An 18,241-nucleotide genomic window follows, 5' to 3' on the forward strand; every position below is an offset into this window, starting at 1 on the left:
TGTGTTGTTTTTTAATAGTTTACAAAACTTTTGCCATCTAAATAAACGTCACTGGAACAGATATGTCTAATGATGTCTGTAGTTACAGTTTTCTAAATTTGCTGAGACTTTTTTTAAGCTTTTTTTTTTTTTTTTTTTTTTGGCTATCATATCAAAATTGTTCTGTTATATTAATCAGATGATATATATTGTTATTTCTGGCCTATATTTTTCTTTTATGGAGTTAGTACTTACTCTTGCTCCATGATGATGAAGTAATAAATTATTTTCTCACTCTTCCCTTGTCCAGGTATGGCAGGAGGGAAGTACCGTTCATTTTTAATTCATGTCAAAGCAGTGAGTGACCGAGGAGCAGCAGATGAGATGTGCAGCAGTGGCCTGCGTCCTGTTGTGAGGCTTCCATCTCTTAAACAGCAGGGTCACAAGGGATACTCACTGGCTTCTCTCTTGGCCAAAGTTGCAGCAGGCAAGGTAAGACCCTGGTTTTGAACGGGAGCAATGCTGTTGTTGAGATTTGTTGGAAGGGGCGCTTCTCTTGGTTAATCGTTTGTTTGCTCCTTGGTCTATTACTGATTTTTCCTTATGATGATTTCAGAATGCATATAATTACGAAAATGTTTTCTGCTAACTTTGGATTAGGAATTAGCTTTTATGGACTATTGAAAAGGGAGCAGCTTTAGAAGGTCCTTTCCTTTAAATTCACAGCTTTTTTGTTCCAATGATACTTGAGAATGCTGTTGCTGAATAACTTTAGAGATAGCCTTGATTAATTTTCTATAGGTATGCAAGGTTTTCATACTTGTCTGAGTGAAGATTTTCCTGAACTTGGGTTTTTTCTTTCCTTTATTATTTTTATTTTTTAAAATTTATATATATATATATATATATATATATATATATATATATATATATATATATATATTTTTTTTTTTTTTTTTGAGACAGTGTTTTTCTGTGTAGCCCTGACTGTCCTGGAACTCACTCTGTAGACCAGGCTGGCCTCAAACACAGAAATCCGCCTGCCTCTGCCTCCCAAGTGCTGGGATTAAAGGCGTGCACCGCCACCACCACCCGGCTATCATTATTATTTTTATTACGAAATCTTAGCATCAGTATCAGCACCCCTCACTTTGTATATACATAGCTCTTCCAGTTTTTCAAGGTCTTTATCAGAGTTAATTCTCAAATTAACTGAGTTAGGTTGAGCAGTATACGGTAGGCCAAGCAGTAGATGGTAGGCCGAACAGGTGCTATTTCTGTGTATGTTAGCGTTCTGTAGCTTGGGATTGCATTCAGTATTTTGGTTCTTTATTTTTAATTATTGAGCTTCAGAAATCTTGACTATATTTTTTCTGTTAAAATAATGTGGAAAGCTAGGCATTTATCATTTTAGTCTGAATTTTTTATTGGAGTCTTATTTTTATATTTTTAGTTTGATTTGTTTGTCTCATACTTATTGTTATTAAATTAGGAAAAATCATCTAATGTTAAAAATGAAAATGCAGGAGGCACCCGAAAGTCTGAAAACCTGCGGGGTTGTGATTTACTTCAGGAGGTGTCTGTCACCATTCGGAGGTTTAAGAAAACCTCCATCTGTAAGGAAAGGTAACCACATTTCTTCAGTCTGCCATTCTTTTGTCTTGTTTTGGTTTTGAAACAGTCTCAGGTACTCTTCACTGATCCTGAATTGATCCTCTTCTCTCCAAGTCCTACTTAATAAGTATTTAAGGTGCCTCATCATATATGGCGGTTCTGCTGTTAACAATAAAAGTATAAATACACAAGTGATTGAACTTTTCCACCGGAAGTACTTGCTTGCTTTCTCATTCTCTAAGTAAATGGCATTTGCTGAGGACGTTACTCATTGCCTTCATTGCTTTATCTCTGGTTGTATATATAGTACTTAATGATGTGTACCATGAAAGGTGAGAAATGTAAGGAGCTTGATTTAAGGACACAGCCACATTCTCTCAGGTCACATTATTGTAAACTTCTTTTTCTTTAAAACAGAGTTCAAGTTCTGTACAGCACATAAGACTATTCAAAAAGCATTCTTTTTTTTTTTTTTCCTGATTTTTCGAGGCAGGGTTTTTCTGTGTAGCCCTGGCTGTCCTGGAACTCACTCTGTAGACCAGGCTGGCCTCGAACTCAGAAATCCACCTGCCTTTGCCTCCCGAGTGCTGGGATTAAAGGCGTGCGACATCATGCTTGACTCAAAAAGCATTCTTATCCTTTTTTTATTGACCTCTTTTGCATTGTTAGAGTCTTAAACATGGCTGGTTTAAGTTCTCTAATACTGAACTACGTGGCCAGCCCTGAAAACTTTATTTGTTATATTCATTATTAGCACTAGTCTGATTGTCGTGTTTTTACTGGTGTAAACACCTATAATGTATTTATACTTTCTCTCCTTAGGGTTCAGCGTTGCGCCATGTTACAGTTTTCAGAATTTCATGAGAAGCTTCTTAACACGCTTTGTAGACGATCAGATGATGGGCAGGTCACAGAGCACGCCCAGAGTCTTGTGTTGGATGCTCTCTGCTGGTTAGCAGGAGTCCATTCAAATGGATCTGGCAGGTTAATAATTAGGATTTTGTTTGCTTTAATGATTATCCTTTAGCTGTTATGATTCAGAGTCCAAAGTGAATCTGTTTGCTCTTGTTTTGCAGCTCAAAGGAAGGAAATGAGTGCCTACTTTCAAAAACACGGAAATGTCTTTCCGATATTGTCCGTGTATGCTTCTTTGAGGCAGGACGAAGTATAGCCCATAAATGTGCTCGGTTTCTAGCCTTGTGCATTAGGTTGGTGTGTGTATTTTTTTTTAAACTATATTTGCGCTTTGGTGTTCATATTTTGTCTATAATGGGATTTGATTCTCATCAAATGTATGAGTAACTTTCAACAGTTGATAACTGTTATGTCCTAAAGAAAAATTTGGGATTTCTTAGGGTGAAATGCATTGTTAAGTTACGTCAGCTGGGCTTAATTAATTCATGAGAATTTGATGAGTGGAGCCCTGACTCCTAGTGGTTGATTGACCACTGCCTTATCCTTGTTACTTAACAGTCTTGCTCAATCTTCAGCTGTAAACCCTGAAACTTTACTGTCTAGAAATTATTTGAGAGGGATGAATCTATGTATTAGCTTTTCTTAGTAATGGTAATGGTCTAACCTGGGAGAAAATTCTTGGTGATATGGCTTTTTTTCATATATATATATAAATAAAGCACTATGCCAAGTTTAGAGTTTAAGTCAGTATAATAAATAATGTCTTTAAATTCTCTTACTGAACAATTTTCCAGTAATGGCAAATGCGAGCCCTGTCAGCCTGGATTTGGATCGGTTCTATTGAAGGCTTTACTTGATAATATGTGCTTTTTACCAGCAGCAGCAACTGGTGGTATGTAAAGTTACTTTAATACATATTTATAGTGAATAATTTAAGTTATTTTGTTCTTATTGTAGCTTCTCTGGATGATTAATTCAGTTTTTGTTATTGGGTATGTTTATGTTTGTGTGTAGGTGCACCTGTTTGTGTAGGTACATTTGCAGTGGACTCAGAGAGTCTCAGGTATAATTTCTCAAAAATGTTGTTCAATGCCTGATGGTGGTGGCATGTGCCTTTATTCTCAGCACTTGGGAGGCAGATGCAGGCAGATCTAGGCCAGCCAGCCTTGAACAGAGTGAGTTCCAGGATAGCCAGGGCTACACAGAGAAACCCTGTCCACCTTACTTGTTGTTGACTTTTTAATTGGTTCTTTGTGAATATCACAACATATATTTCAATCCCACTCGTCTCTTCTTACCTGCCATGTGCTCTTGCAACCTTCCCCCAAAAACAGAAAAAAAATCTTGTATCGAAAGCTGTAGTGTGTCACAGTGTGTTCCATAGTATACCCTTTGTCCACACTTCTTTCCTTGCAATTGTTCATCACAGTGAGTCATTGGTCTGCTTCAAGGCCCTGGCTTCTACTACACTATCAATATTGGAACCACACTGGGACTTCTGTCTTTGTTGTTATCCTGTCTCATAGAGACCCTGTAGTTTTGGATCTGTAGGACTGGCCCTTCCACGGGCTCATGCAGTTCTTAGATGGGGTAAATGTTGGGTTGGCCAACTCAAAGATGTTGGATATGGGCTTAAGAGGGATTTAAGCTAATTAACCTGCCAGCTTTCCTGCACCACATGGGCTGGGTTGGGGATGGTGGAAGTTCTGCAGCACTGCCCTTAGCTATCAGTTATCCAGTGCCCTAGTCAGTAAGGGGTAGAGGCAGCGCTTCAGTCTCAGGCCATCAGGGCTGACTCATGCCATTAGCTCTGCTGTGCTGCCCAGGTGATGGTATATATTATATTATATTATATTATATTATATTATATTAAGAGTGACCATGGCAAACTGAGTGCTCCAAAAGGGTCCTGTGAACATTCCATAGAAATGATTTTCAGGAATAAATGAAGTTATAAAAGCTATCTCCACTAATAGTACATGTATAAGGTAATAGAAACTTTTATATAAGCTCTTTTGCTGTTACTGTGAAGGAATTCTGGCTTAGCTTTTTAATCTCTCTGTGTATCTGTTTGTTTTCTTTCGTATAAGCATTTGCCAACATGTAAGTATATGTGTGTGCAGTGCCCTGGGTGGCTAGGATGGGGCAGCAGATCCTCTGGCCCTAGAGTCGTCTGATTGTGGGCTGTCATAAGGACTCTGTAAGAGAAGCCAGTGTTCTTAACTACTGAGCTGTGGCTACATACAGGCTAGGGTTTTTATAGGCATTTCTCACAGTGCTTTGTAATGCTCTGGTTTCTTTATTCATTTATTTGCTTACCTAGTTATGAGCTCAGGCTCATTTAACTTTGAGGCTGACCTTTCACTTCTAGTCTCCCTGCTCTCACTTCCTAGGTGCAGAGATTACACAAATTGGTTTCTGTTTTACAAGTAGTCAACTCATTCATATATTTCACAGGAATTTGATCTTTGTAATAAATCAGAGAAATCTTTCTTAAAATTGTTTGGTAAATAATGTGGATTTTCATTACCTTAGACTGCTTATATTTGCCTTGAACATAATTTGACTGTTATGCTACAACTGTTAAGTATGTACACAGTGATTCCCAACTTCCTAATTCTGTGACCTTTTAATACAGTTCCTTGTTTGCATGGCAGCCCTAATCATGAATTTATTTTTTGCTACTTTATAACTAATTTTTTACATGATTACAAATCATAATGTAAGTATCTGACATGCAAGATATCCACTATGTGACCCCCTTCCCCATCCCCCAAATCTGCATTTCACAGATTGAGAACCACCTACATAGAGTATGGCATTTTACATTCTTTTGTTCACTGTAGTAACGTTCTGACTTTCAGTTTCTTACGGATTGCTTTTAGTGGTATGTTGCTTACATTCTGGGCATGTACTTAGTACTAAAATTTCTTTAGTAAGGCATCAATCTAATGTGCTGAGGTCTTCTTAGTCATGCCATATGGGTTCTATCTGACTGCCAGTCTAGAGTAGTGCTCCATTCAGTTGCTAATGTGTACTAGTTGAAGCTTACTGCCATGCAGTGTTTAGAACAATTTTGTATCGAGAAGCAGTATTTTAGGAATATTGATTTGACACTTCCAGTCTCTGCTTTTGTGACTATTCACAAATGCTGTTCTTCACATTAATATACTCTTATTTTGAGATAGCATCTCTATGTAGCCACAGCTATTCTAGAACTTGCTTTGTAGACCAGGCTGGCCCTGAGATCTGACTGTCTTTGCTTCCTGAGTGCTAGAATTAAAGGCATGTTTCATCATGCTGGCACATTATTGTGCTCTTCTTTGTTGTTGTTTTGTGTTTTGGTTTTGAGACAGGGTCTCTCTATGTAGTCCTGTCTATCCTGGTGCTTGCTCTGTAGATCAGGCTGGCCCTGAACTGAAGAGATCTGTCTGCCTTTGACTCCCAAGTGCTGAGATTAAAGGATGTGTGCACCACAATGCTTGGTTTGATATACTTTCAAGTTCGATTAATATACCTCTTGAATGTTATAAATTCCTTTGGAAAACATTACTGCATGCTACAGTGAATATGTGGAGGTCAAGATAATATACAGTGTTGGTTCTGGGACTTGAACTTAAACTTTGTTGGGCTATTGGACAAGTGCCCATTCCTATTGTGTTATTTTACCAGCCCTGCTATTCTTAAATTAAGACTCTTTCTTAGAATGATTCTTATATTATTAGTGTTCTAGAACTCTTTGTCCATTCTCCCTATGTTGTTAAAGATTATCTTTCCAGAACAAGCAAGTGTCTTTCTAGCAAAGGTAGCTGTATGTTTAAATGTGGGACCTGAAGTTCTGTATGCTAGAGGTGAAGAAGAAATAGGCATGGTTTCATTGTTTTTCCAGGTTCTGTCTACTGGTATTTTGTACTGCTGAATTATGTTAAGGACGAAGACCTGGCTGGATGCAGCACAGCGTGTGCAGCCCTACTTACGGCTGTGTCCAGACAGCTGCAGGACAGGCTAACGCCGCTGGAGGCTCTGCTTCAAACAAGGTATGCTTGCCATCACCGGGCATGGAGCTCTTCATTACTAGGTTCACTTAAAACATTCTTTTACCTTAGAAAGTATTTATTTTGTGGTATGCATTCTAAACATGAATAGTGTGAGGTCCTCCTTCCTGTGTTTCTGTGGGAACTATTTTCTTCAGCTGTTAGTGACAGTCTTTAATGTTTACACAGAGAACTAATTTTAGTTTTTAAGTTTATTTTATGTGGTTTTTTTGTTTTTGTTTTTTTCTGCATGTTTTGTCTCCACTGTATGCACACAATGCTTGTAAGGCTAAAAAAATGAGTTGGATCCCCTGGGACTGAAGTTCAAGATGGTTATGAGCTGCCATTTCGGGCTTGCCCATCAGTCTCAAGTCTTCTGGAAGTATAGCCAGATCCTAACTGTTGAGTCATTACTCTTACCCTAATTGTATTGAACATTTAGGGATACTTTGCTTTGTTAATACAAGGGGTATTCAATATTATTTTTTAATGGTATGAATTTATAGGTATAATTAGTAAATCTCTTGTTACTTTTACATGAAATTCTTTTGTCTGCCAGTTGGAGTTTTAAATTTTTAATTAGCATATTGAATAACAAAATGTTGACTTTAAATTTTTTCTTTTTTCTGTTGTCAGCTGTCTCTCATCTTTGAGCTATGGTTTCTTTGTTGTAGCCTAGGCAGCCCTGGAAACTCAGAACTCTGCCTCATGAGCACTGGGGTCAAAGGCCGCCCCGTCATTTCCCAGCTGGTCTCCAGCCTTTAAGAAATTTTTATTTTATTTTGTTTTATTTTATTTTATTTTATTTTTTATTTTATTTTATATGTATGACTGGTTTTCATACATGTGCATATATGTGCTACATGCATAACTGGTGCTTTTGGATGCCCAAGAGGATTGCAGATAATGTGACCCTGGAGTTATGACATTTTAAGAACCGCCACGTGGGTGTTGGGAATCAGCAACTATTGCTCTTAACCATCAAGCTATCTTTGCAGCTTCTGGTCTTCAGGTTTTGAAGTTGGACATTTTATTTTTTCTCATTTACTTGAAGTTGCATTTTATTTTTGAAGTTGGACATTTCTTATTTGACACACTGCTTTTATGATAACTTTATAAATCCTGATTTTGATGTGGTTTTTTTTTTTTTTTCTTTTTTTTTTTTCTCTTTTTTTGGTTTTTCAAGACAGGGTTTCTCTGTGTAGCCCTGGCTGTTCTGGAACTCACTCTGTAGACCAGGCTGGCCTCGAATTCAGAAATCTGCCTGCCTCTGCCTCTGCCTCCCAAGTGCTGGGATTAAAGGCGTGCACCACCATGCCCGGCTCAGTAATTTTTCAATAAATGCCTAGAGGGTAAAATATTGAATACATTTCTCATTTCTCAGATATGGACTGTACAGCTCCCCGTTTGATCCAGTTCTCTTTGACTTGGAGATGAGCGGCTCTTCTTGGAAAACTGTGTACAGTAGCAGCACTGCTGTCCAGTCAGATGAAATCGACTTATCAGACGTTCTTTCAGGTACTGACCTCTTTTACTAAGTAAGGAGCGAAGAGTTCTGTTGTTCATAGTCAGTTCAGTTTTCTCTTTGTCAAGTACTGAGTTTAAGTTCTCATTGTCAGGTACTGAGATTAAGTTCACAGTGTCATGTACAGAGTTTAAGTTTTCAATGTCAGGTAATGAGTTTAAGTTCTCATCTCTCTTTATTATATCTACTCACATTTTTGTCTTCAGAACACTAAAGTTTTTTGGTTTTTTTTTTTTAGACCTTAACCATATAATGCCTGTGAACTGTAGTGCTATGTAATATGTAAAGTGTAGCTTTTGTGTCTGGCTTTGAGTGAAATATTACAGCTCTTGCCATGTTTTGAGTTAATCAGTGCAGGCTGAGAAATTGTTTTGAGATTGTTTGAACCTTGAAGAAATAGCTCTGCACTTGGTGCTACTTTAGATTTTGTACCTGCCCAAACATTAGTCTTAAGACACTCCTCGCGAACTTGGAGTTCTTAGTTTTGATTATGGCTAGCCATGGTCAAAACAGACTGACATTTGTGTGGGCTGTCTGCTTTCTCCGGCAGCAAGGGCAAGACAACTTTTGTAGTTGGAACCTTTCCCAGCCCCAATCAATTTTGTGTTATGATTGAATAGAAGTAACTGGAGTGAGCTAGTCTGGGTCAGTCTTTTCCAAGAAAGCTAAACCCCTCTGCTCTTTCAGAAAGTGAGGGCTTAGCATCTTGGTGAGCTTCTCTCTCTACTGGGGCACCTATGACCAACATCTACAAGTAATGATTGGTTAAAGCCATTTTACTTCATATCTCAGTTTCTTTGCCTGTTCTCAAAAAGTAAACACACACACACACACACACACACACACACACACACAAACACACACACACACACACACACACACACTCTCACAATTCAGAAATCCAAAATCTGAAACATTTGTCCACCATGTTAGTGGCCAAAAGTTTCATAGTGTATTTCAGAAGTGTGGATCAAGAATCCTTTATAGTGACATATGCAAACATTAAAACAATAAAAGCAGTTTTCAATATTTAAAACAAGTTATGATTCAGTTTAATTTTGTTTTTTATTGTAATCATTCCAGTGTAATTTTACTGTTCAAAAGATTTTGTTCGTATATACTGTAAGTTTCATATTACTGTGAATTCCTACCAAATTGCTTTCATTCCTATAGACATTTGTATGAAGGAAGCTAGTTTCTCTGTTTATAGGTTTTCTTAATATGCCCTTTGTTGATGTAGTGTGAGTTTTGTGCATTTTATGCTAATTAAGGTTGGCTAAATAATCATGATTATTGCTTCTTCCTGCCTTTTACAAGTCACCTTCATGCATTGTGAGGTTTTCTTTGTGTCTAGGGAATGGAAGAGTCAGCAGTTGCACGGCTGCGGAGGGAAGCTTCACATCTCTCACGGGGCTTCTAGAGGTTGAACCTCTTCACTTTACTTGCGTGTCAACCAGTGATGGGACCAGAATAGAAAGGGATGATGCAAGTACGTTTACTGGTATATATTTTCTTTTATTACATTCTTTATGCAGTAATAATGCAAAAATGATATGAGCTATTTAAAATTATATCTTTGTTTGCATGGTAAGAGAAGACCTATGGGAGCAAGGGATGTTTGGAGGGACTACCATGAGTAATTTTATATTTGAGATCAGTTGAGGTTTTTTTTTTCCTTTACCCAATAAAACATTCCCTTAAATCCTTTTATTTTTATGTTTATTTTCTATGTGTGTTTATGTGTATTTTTATTATGGGAAATATCAGCCAGAAAGAAAATAGAAGGAAGAGTAAGGTAGAGCCCGTGTTTCCATAGCCATTTCAACCTTTAGATGATACCTAGTGTAGTGTATGACTTTGATATCCTGATGTGACTTGTTGCACTTAAAGTTCATAGTAGTTTGGTTAGGTTTTGACCTGACTATAATCCCTAGAATACTGAATACAGCCTGGGTTTTATAACCAGAGCCAGTCTTAGTGAGAGCGTGCACTTGTTGAAACGATGAAATAGGGGACATATTGATTAGATAAACTGCTTCATTTAACCATTAGGTCTATAAATCATGGAAATACTTATCATTTTCTTTTAAAAAATTTTTTCTGTGCCCCCTTATGTTATATGATATATATATAATGTATATTATGATGTATATAATGTATGTTTATAATTCTATTTTGGCACAAAGAATTTAAATTTTATTGTAAAGAATATTCGTATTTTGACCTAGTCTGTTTTTCCTTGATAGAAGGTATTGAATAGTATCTTAAGTTGATTTTATTGGGAAACTAATTTAAGCAGGTTCTATTTCAACCTCTTCATTAAGTTACTATTAATAGTCCAAGGCACAGCTCTGTGTGAGAGAGTACTTGCCAAGTGCATTCAAGAATTTGGATGAAGTCCCTAGTTCTGCCAAAGAAACAAATTAAAAAACACCAACAAAAACAGTTTTGAAGAGAAGTCACAGAAGTTTATAATCCTGGATTTTGGCTCTAGAAGAGATACAGTTTCAAAAGAATTTATAAGTTCATTTAGTGTATTTGCTTTCTACCTATTTATTGTAGAAGTAGCCTCTAAGTTTCATTTATGTAGTGTCTTAGTCAGGGTTTCTATTCCTGCACCAACATCATGAGCAAAAAGCAGTTGGGGAGGAAAGGGTTTATTCAGCTTACACTTCCATGTTGCTGTTCATCACCAAAGGAAGTCAGGACTGGAACTCAAGCAGGTCAGGAAGCAGGAGCTGATGCAGGAGTCATGGAGGGATGTTCTTTACTGGCTTGCTTCCCCTGGCTTGCTCAGCCTGCTCTCTTATAGAACCAAGACTACCAGCCCAGAGATGGTCCCACCCACAAGGGGCCCTCCCACCCTTGATCACTAATTGAGAAAATGCCTTATGGAGGCATTTCCCCCACTGAAACTCCTTTCTCTGTGATAACTCCAGTTGTGTCAAGTTGACACAAAACCAGCCAGTACAATTGACCCCTTGTCAACTTGACACACAAACACATCACTAGTAAGCCTCAACACTTAGTTCTTATTCATCCCCAAGATCTTAAATAACTTTAAAAGTCCCACAGTCTTTACATATTAAAAGTTCAATCCTTTTAAATTATCCAGTATCTTTTAAAATTCAAAGTACTTTAAAATTCAAAGTCTTTTAATTGTGGGCTTCACTAAAAAACTTCCTTCAAGAGGGAAAAATATTGGGAATTGCTCCAATACCTCACTGTAAAATTGGTGTAGCAGTGGTAGTATCACTGCATTGCAGTGCTCATATGAACATATCCGTGGTGAGACTGGTCATTGAGGCAAGTGCCTTGTCACTGAGTGACAACCCAACCTTTTTTTTTTTTCTTTAAACTGCATATAATTTTAATGATACATTGTGTATTTTGGCCATGTAACTCTGTGTACCTTTTCTTCATCCTGGTGTCTTGTTTTGTCTTTCCCTTGTCTCATGCCAGTGAGTTCCTTCGGGGTTCCTCCTGCAGTAGGTGGCCTATCATCTGGCACAGTTGGGGAAGCCTCGACAGCCCTGAGTTCAGCAGCCCAGGTAGCTTTGCAGTCTCTCTCTCATGCAATGGCTTCAGCCGAGCAACAGCTGCAGGTGCTGCAAGAGAAACAGCAGCAGCTTTTGAAGCTTCAGCAACAGGTTGGAGACTCTTTGGCTCTTTGTTCATGCTGTCTCTAAACTTCAAAAGCTGAAAAGTAAAAATGTAAAAATGACCATTGTTTTCAGAAAGGAAAAGTAGCTTGTCCAATCTGAGCTAGTCGGTTTCAACAGAAAATTGAGGTAATGCCTTTGTGATATGTTTAAATGTATTACTCTATGATATGTTTAAATGGATTATTCTATGACTGCATTTTATTTAGGATGTGATTGAGAAAAAAATGATACTTTTTGAGTAGCCTTGAAGTCTCTTGTACTTTTATGTTTAAAAACTTTTGGAGAAACATTATATTGTTATCAGTTACTGTTTTCATGACACAGAGACTGTTGGACATTATAAATTGGAGGACATTAGTTTGATTCTAAGTACAGCAATTATGACAACATGGTTTATGGATTTAATTGCTGACTAAATGCAACCTGTGCAAACTCTGCTTGAGAAATTGTATCCTGTCAGTTAACAATGAATTCATTTGCTTCATTTTATTCTGTGCAGAGCTGGTTTCATTATTTATATTTAATGGTTCTGCTGGCTTTTCATTTTTTGAGCACTTTCTAGTTCCCTTAATATATAAGAAAATTTTGCATAATAACTAAGAAATGTTCCTAACAAGGCAGTGCTTCATGTGTTACGTCCAGTTTTGTCTCATGTAAGCAGAATCTTACTAATCTCACTTAAGTTTTTTATATATGATCATCAAGTGTCCTCACAACTTCGTCAGGACTCTTCTACAGGCATTGCTTTTACTTTTACAGAAAGCAAAGCTGGAAGCCAAGCTGCATCAGACAACAGCGGCAGCAGCAGCAGCTGCATCAGCAGCGGCAGCAGCAGCAGCAGGTCCTGTTCACAATGCAGTGCCTTCCAACCCAGTGGCTGCTCCTGGATTCTTCATCCATCCATCTGATGTTATTCCCCCCACTCCAAAAACAACACCACTCTTTATGACTCCACCGCTGACTCCGCCCAACGAAGCTGTTTCTGTTGTGATTAATGCTGAGCTTGCCCAGCTTTTCCCAGGCTCAGTCATTGATCCTCCCGCAGTGAATCTTGCTGCACAGAACAAAAACTCCAGCAAATCTAGAATGGTAAATGATGTTTTAAGTAAATGTTAACTTAGACAGATTCTTATATTTTTAAAGAAATTCTAACTTTGAAAGTCAAATGTTTAAATTGTCATGAAAGTATATCAGGTCATTTTGATTTTATAAAACATTTCAAAATGTGTATCAGTAAATGAGACTTGTTAATTTAACGTTATGGTTTTTTAGAGTGAGGGTATTAGTACAAAGTTATATTGTTTTGGGTGTTTTTTGGCTTTTGTCTTTTTGTCTAGAATCCACTTGGTTCTGGCCTGGCCCTTGCAATTTCTCATGCCTCACATTTTCTTCAGCCGCCACCTCACCAGTCCATTATTATAGAGCGAATGCATTCAGGTAATCTTTGCATTTCTAAAATAATTTTTCTTGCTTAGTCTCTTGGTCCCCTTTAATGACTTACTGCAAATAAATTACATTTGCTGTCAAGTAAGTACATTCTACTGAGAGTAAAAACTAGAGAAGGTGTAAATTCTTTGGGTTGGTTAATTCTATTGAAACAATGAGATTTCTCTGTATCTAAGTTTTACCTATTGAAATATAAGTGATACAAATGGCATACTTAAATTTTTGTTGCGATCATACTAGAATTAGCCTGTGTGGCAGTATCCTAAAATTAGCATTAAATCTGCATGTGTGTCATGTAGTGTTCCAGAATTGGGATGGGTTTGTGCATATTTACAGATAAACTTTGTCTACTTTTAACCTTCTAACTCTACTAGCTTGTAGTTTGATACTATAGGAACAGGAACATGCCATACTGCATCTGTGGTTTTATATGAACAGTTGAGTCATGTTTGCTCATATATGAGGGAGCTTTAAAACATACAAAGTTCTCTTGCTGTTTTCTGCCCATTTAATTATAAATTTTTTTAGCTGGATTAGTGCTTATAACATGTAGAGGAAAGTTTTGTTCCTCTGCTTGTGAACAGTTGTTTATACTGTAGTTTGGTTTTAACCTGTGCACATATTTGAATCTTATGAGGCCCATGAGGAGCGAACATGGCTTCTGGAAGTGCAGCAGAATGTGCTTGCTCTTAACTGCTGAGTCATACTTTTTAATGGTAGCATTACTATGTAATTTTCTATACATACTAAACCAAATATATTACACCCCCGTCTTAGAAGGTAACAAGACTTTCACAAGTAAAGTTACATAATACATTTTGGTATGTGTAATCTCTCTAGTGATGAAACGAAGGCAAGAAATATTCAGATTGGAACTTTAGAGGTTTACCTTTTCATGCCCCACTGTTTTTAGTTGTTGAACTGAAATACGTACGAGGCTCTGCGCTGTATGAGGCTCCATGCTATACTTGCCTGCTTTTGTATTAATAATCTTAAAATCTTTGACTTCAGCTTTTCAAAACTATAGTATAGTTTTTGTTTTAAGTTTGGCATCAAATCTTAAGGCTTGACATACTAAGCAATTATAGAATTTATGAATAAATATTGATAAAGTACTTAGCTACTTTTCTTAAAGTTTAATAACTTGATACTTTTTTATTTTAAGAAGAATGCGTTAGTGTGTTCTGAGTATAGACTTTGGTCACTTGATCCTGTTTTGATGGCCCACATGTTTCTCTTTCCTTTACAGGAGCCAGGAGATTTGTCACCCTGGATTTTGGAAGACCTATACTGCTGACAGATGTACTGATTCCTACTTGTGGAGACTTGGCGTCTTTATCAATTGACATATGGACATTAGGGGAAGAAGTAGATGGAAGGCGTTTGGTTGTGGCAACTGATATCAGTACTCATTCACTAATTCTTCATGACTTAATACCTCCACCTGTATGCAGATTCATGAAGGTAAAGAGCTTCAAGAAAGGTTGCTATGTTTCTGTGTTTCTTAGTACTGCATTGACATGATACTAAAGAGTATACCTATATCTTTCAAAATGCATAACTTAGATTTTTAAATATTATCACACGTGTCTTTCCTTTCAGATAACTGTCATTGGACGCTATGGAAGCACAAATGCCAGAGCAAAGATCCCCTTGGGATTTTACTACGGGCACAGCTATATCTTACCTTGGGAAAGTGAGCTGAAGTTGATGCACGACCCTCTCAGAGGCGAAGGAGAATCTGCCAGCCAGCCAGAAATTGACCAGCATTTAGCAATGATGGTTGCTCTACAAGAAGATATACAGTGCAGGTTAGTGGAAATTTGCTCATATATTTTGTGAAATTATTCCTGCCAATGAATGTTTTCTCTATCTACATAGAAAAGAGCAAAAGGAGGACAAACGTAATACAGCAGGAGTGAAAACATTAGAATGCTGTTTTCTAATTGGTAGTAGCATTTATTAGTATTCGTGAACAGTAGTTTTTTTTTTTTTTGCTTATTTGTTTGTTTTAAGATAGGGTCTGTATTATAGCTCTGAGTGGCCTAGAAGTGACTGTGGCTGTTATCCAACCACACATGGCTGCCCAGATTTGCCTCTGGAGTAATGGGATTAAAGGTGTTCAATACAGTACCTGGCCCAAGAATAATTCTTCATAGTAGTTGTGCTTTAATATATTTTAAAGAGATGTGTTTAGTGTGTAGATATAAAAGAAGACTGAAGCAATGCCTGTCCATTTATTTTTACCCATAGATATAACCTAGCCTGTCATCGTCTGGAAGCTCTTTTGCAGAGTATTGATCTTCCTCCGCTCAATAGTGCTAACAATGCACAGTACTTTTTGAGAAAACCAGACAAAGCAGTCGAGGAAGACAGTAGAGTTTTTTCTGCTTATCAAGATTGCATTCAGCTACAGCTTCAATTAAATCTGGCTCATAATGCAGTGCAGAGGCTCAAAGTAGCCATAGGTGCAAGTCGGAAGTTGTTGAATGAAACATCAGGTCCAGAAGACCTGATTCAGACGTCATCCACAGAGCAGTTACGCACCATTGTGAGATACTTACTGGATACACTGCTCAGCCTCCTGCACTCTTCCAATGGTTTGTATTTGGCTCAATGACTTTGGGAATGAGTTAATATTTTTCTGCTGCCTGTTTTGGGTATATAGAATTATTTTCTGGGGAATCTTTTTTTTTTTTTTTTTAAATGAATGTGTAGTGCTGGGGATTGAATTGTTACTTGATGCATGCTAGTTAAGTGCTCTTCACCACTCTATCTAGACGTGATGCATGCTAGTTAAGTGCTCTTCACTGGTCTATCTAGACGTGATGCATGCTAGTTAGGTGCTCTTCACTGGTCTGTCTGGACAGTTTTAGTTTGGTATCTTGTTTAATGTATTTAAGAAATTTCTGTAGATTCACTCATTTATTTTCTTCTTAAAGGTTTTTTATTATTGTTGCCATGTTATATATTGAATCTAAGGCTTGGCACGTGGTAAATGGGTGCTTTCCTTACTGACTACATCCACATGCCTTTTATCCCAATTCTTTCTTTCTAAGTTTTTGTTACATTTTTTGTTTTTTAGAGATAAGGCTTCTCCCAGCATCCCTGGCTTTCCTAGAACTCAACTCTGTAGACCAGGGTGGCCTCATACTTCTTATTCTAATGTTTCTTAAATGAATCTTGATTTCTTAGGTTTGTTGAATTACTACTATGCATCTGCATTTGAGTGAGAAAATATTAAACATTGCATAAAAGTAGAAGAGTTATTCTGACCTAATACAGTAGTAGTGTTTTGTAGTCATGCACTACTTTGGATTGCTCATTTATGTTTATAGTCCCCCTAAGATATCTGATAATTTTTTTCCATTTATACTTATTCCCTTATTTACTTGTAATTGAATTTGATACACCTGACCACAGAAACAAGAAACACAATGTATGTGCTATCTCTTATTACTGCTAAATATTTTACAACTAATTTCTATATAAAAGCAGTAAATAAGTCACAAAATACATAGATTATAATTGTTTACTGATTGCTGGGGGGAAATGTGTATGTGGGTGTACTGGTGTTGCTCTTAACACCATACAGACACTTAGATAAGTCATTTGTTTCTTTTTCTAACAGGGCATTCTGTTCCTGCAGTTTTACAGAGTACCTTTCACGCTCAGGCCTGTGAAGAACTGTTTAAACACTTGTGCATCAGTGGGACCCCAAAGATACGGTTGCATACTGGCCTGCTCCTTGTTCAGCTATGTGGTGGTGAGAGATGGTGGGGCCAGTTTCTTTCTAACGTTCTTCAGGAACTGTATAATTCAGAGCAGCTTCTCATCTTCCCACAAGATAGGTAGGTTGGAGAGGTTAATGGTTTTGTTGTAAATTACCTTCACTTGTAGAATCATTGTCAGAGTGTGAAGTTTTGTTTACATGGATAGTAAGTTTGGAGATGATGTAAAATAAAATAGGTCTCATGGTTGACAAGTACTAAATGAAGGACATGAGCTCTAATATGTTTACCCTCGGATATTTTCTGAATCAATCTATGGAACTTAATAGGCCTTGGTATGTATTTTCTATAAGATCTACTAAATGCGATTCTTTAGGCTCTTGGGGAGTTTGTTCTCTGCCTGATTTCTAAGGGGTTGCATAAGAAAAAATAACCGGGCTGGTGAGATGGCTCAGCAGGTAAGAGCACCCGACTATTCTTCCGAAGTTCAAATCCCAGCAACCACATGGTGGCTCACAACCATCCGTAGTGAGATCTGACTCCCTCTTCTGGAGTATCTGAAGACAGCTACAGTGTACTTACATATAATAAATAATAAAAAAAAAAAAAACTTAAAAAAAAAAAGAAAAAAATAACCAACAACTAGAGTAGAAACTCATTTTACATCATTTCTTCTGATAGAAATCTTTCTTTCTAACCTACCAAAGAATGGTTTTAACAGGCAAACATGCTTTATAACAGTTCCTATGTGAATACATTTCTTTAAAAGTGGAATAATTTAAATTGATTCTAACTGGTCATTTTCTTTGTATCTGTTTGCAGGGTCTTTATGTTACTCTCCTGCATTGGACAGCGATCACTTAGTAACAGTGGAGTATTGGAAAGTTTACTAAACCTCTTGGACAATTTATTGTCACCTCTTCAGCCAGAGTTAAGCATGCACAGAAGGACAGAAGGTATTATAGAAGGAACTGAGAGGTTGTTCTTCTGCCTTGTTAGGGCTGGGGTTCAAGCTGTGCACCATCATGCTCAGCTTTTTGTTGGTTACTATGTGGATTCTGCTGGTCTGGAAGCTCATTATGTAGACCAGGCTGCTTTGACCACACAGACATCCACCTGCCCCTGTCTTCTAAATGGTGAACTTGAACACTTTTGTAATCTTTCTGTCTCCTCAAATGTTTAAGCATTAAAGGCTCATTTCCTTTTTGGCCAGTGATAGGTTTCATTTGAGCATTAAATAAGCTATAGAATATAATTGTTAGTATGAATTATAAGGTGTGGTACAGGTTTTATTTTGGTTTCCTGTGTGTCCTTTATCTTCTTTTGTATTCT

General features: G+C 37.3%; 1 protein-coding gene across 21 annotated transcripts in view; it reads left to right on the plus strand.

Moving 5' to 3' along the window:
* Birc6 (baculoviral IAP repeat-containing 6) overlaps nt 1-18,241 on the plus strand; it is a 175,103-nt gene that overhangs the window by 68,314 nt on the left and 88,548 nt on the right. For 11 of the 21 annotated variants that reach the window (XR_003952080.1, XR_385268.4, XR_003952078.1 and 8 more), the window contains 16 exons: nt 290-471; nt 1,472-1,605; nt 2,416-2,577; nt 2,670-2,801; nt 3,303-3,400; nt 6,398-6,545; nt 7,927-8,060; nt 9,422-9,568; nt 11,530-11,717; nt 12,492-12,821; nt 13,070-13,169; nt 14,428-14,642; nt 14,781-14,989; nt 15,432-15,778; nt 16,810-17,029; nt 17,732-17,865. Coding sequence is in view for 18 of the 21 variants with exons in the window: in XM_011246257.3 (XP_011244559.1) it covers nt 290-471; nt 1,472-1,605; nt 2,416-2,577; nt 2,670-2,801; nt 3,303-3,400; nt 6,398-6,545; nt 7,927-8,060; nt 9,422-9,568; nt 11,530-11,717; nt 12,492-12,821; nt 13,070-13,169; nt 14,428-14,642; nt 14,781-14,989; nt 15,432-15,778; nt 16,810-17,029; nt 17,732-17,865 (2,880 nt within the window). In the remaining 3 variants the exon portion in view is untranslated. The remainder of the gene's footprint in view (nt 1-289; nt 472-1,471; nt 1,606-2,415; nt 2,578-2,669; nt 2,802-3,302; nt 3,401-6,397; nt 6,546-7,926; nt 8,061-9,421; nt 9,569-11,529; nt 11,718-12,491; nt 12,822-13,069; nt 13,170-14,427; nt 14,643-14,780; nt 14,990-15,431; nt 15,779-16,809; nt 17,030-17,731; nt 17,866-18,241) is intronic. The other 10 variants (XM_006523519.3, XM_030249453.1, XM_030249455.1 and 7 more) reach the window with 4 other exon arrangements.

Source organism: Mus musculus, chromosome 17 (genome assembly GCF_000001635.26).
Source record: "Mus musculus strain C57BL/6J chromosome 17, GRCm38.p6 C57BL/6J".
In the NCBI taxonomy this organism is placed as follows: Eukaryota; Metazoa; Chordata; class Mammalia; order Rodentia; family Muridae; genus Mus; species Mus musculus.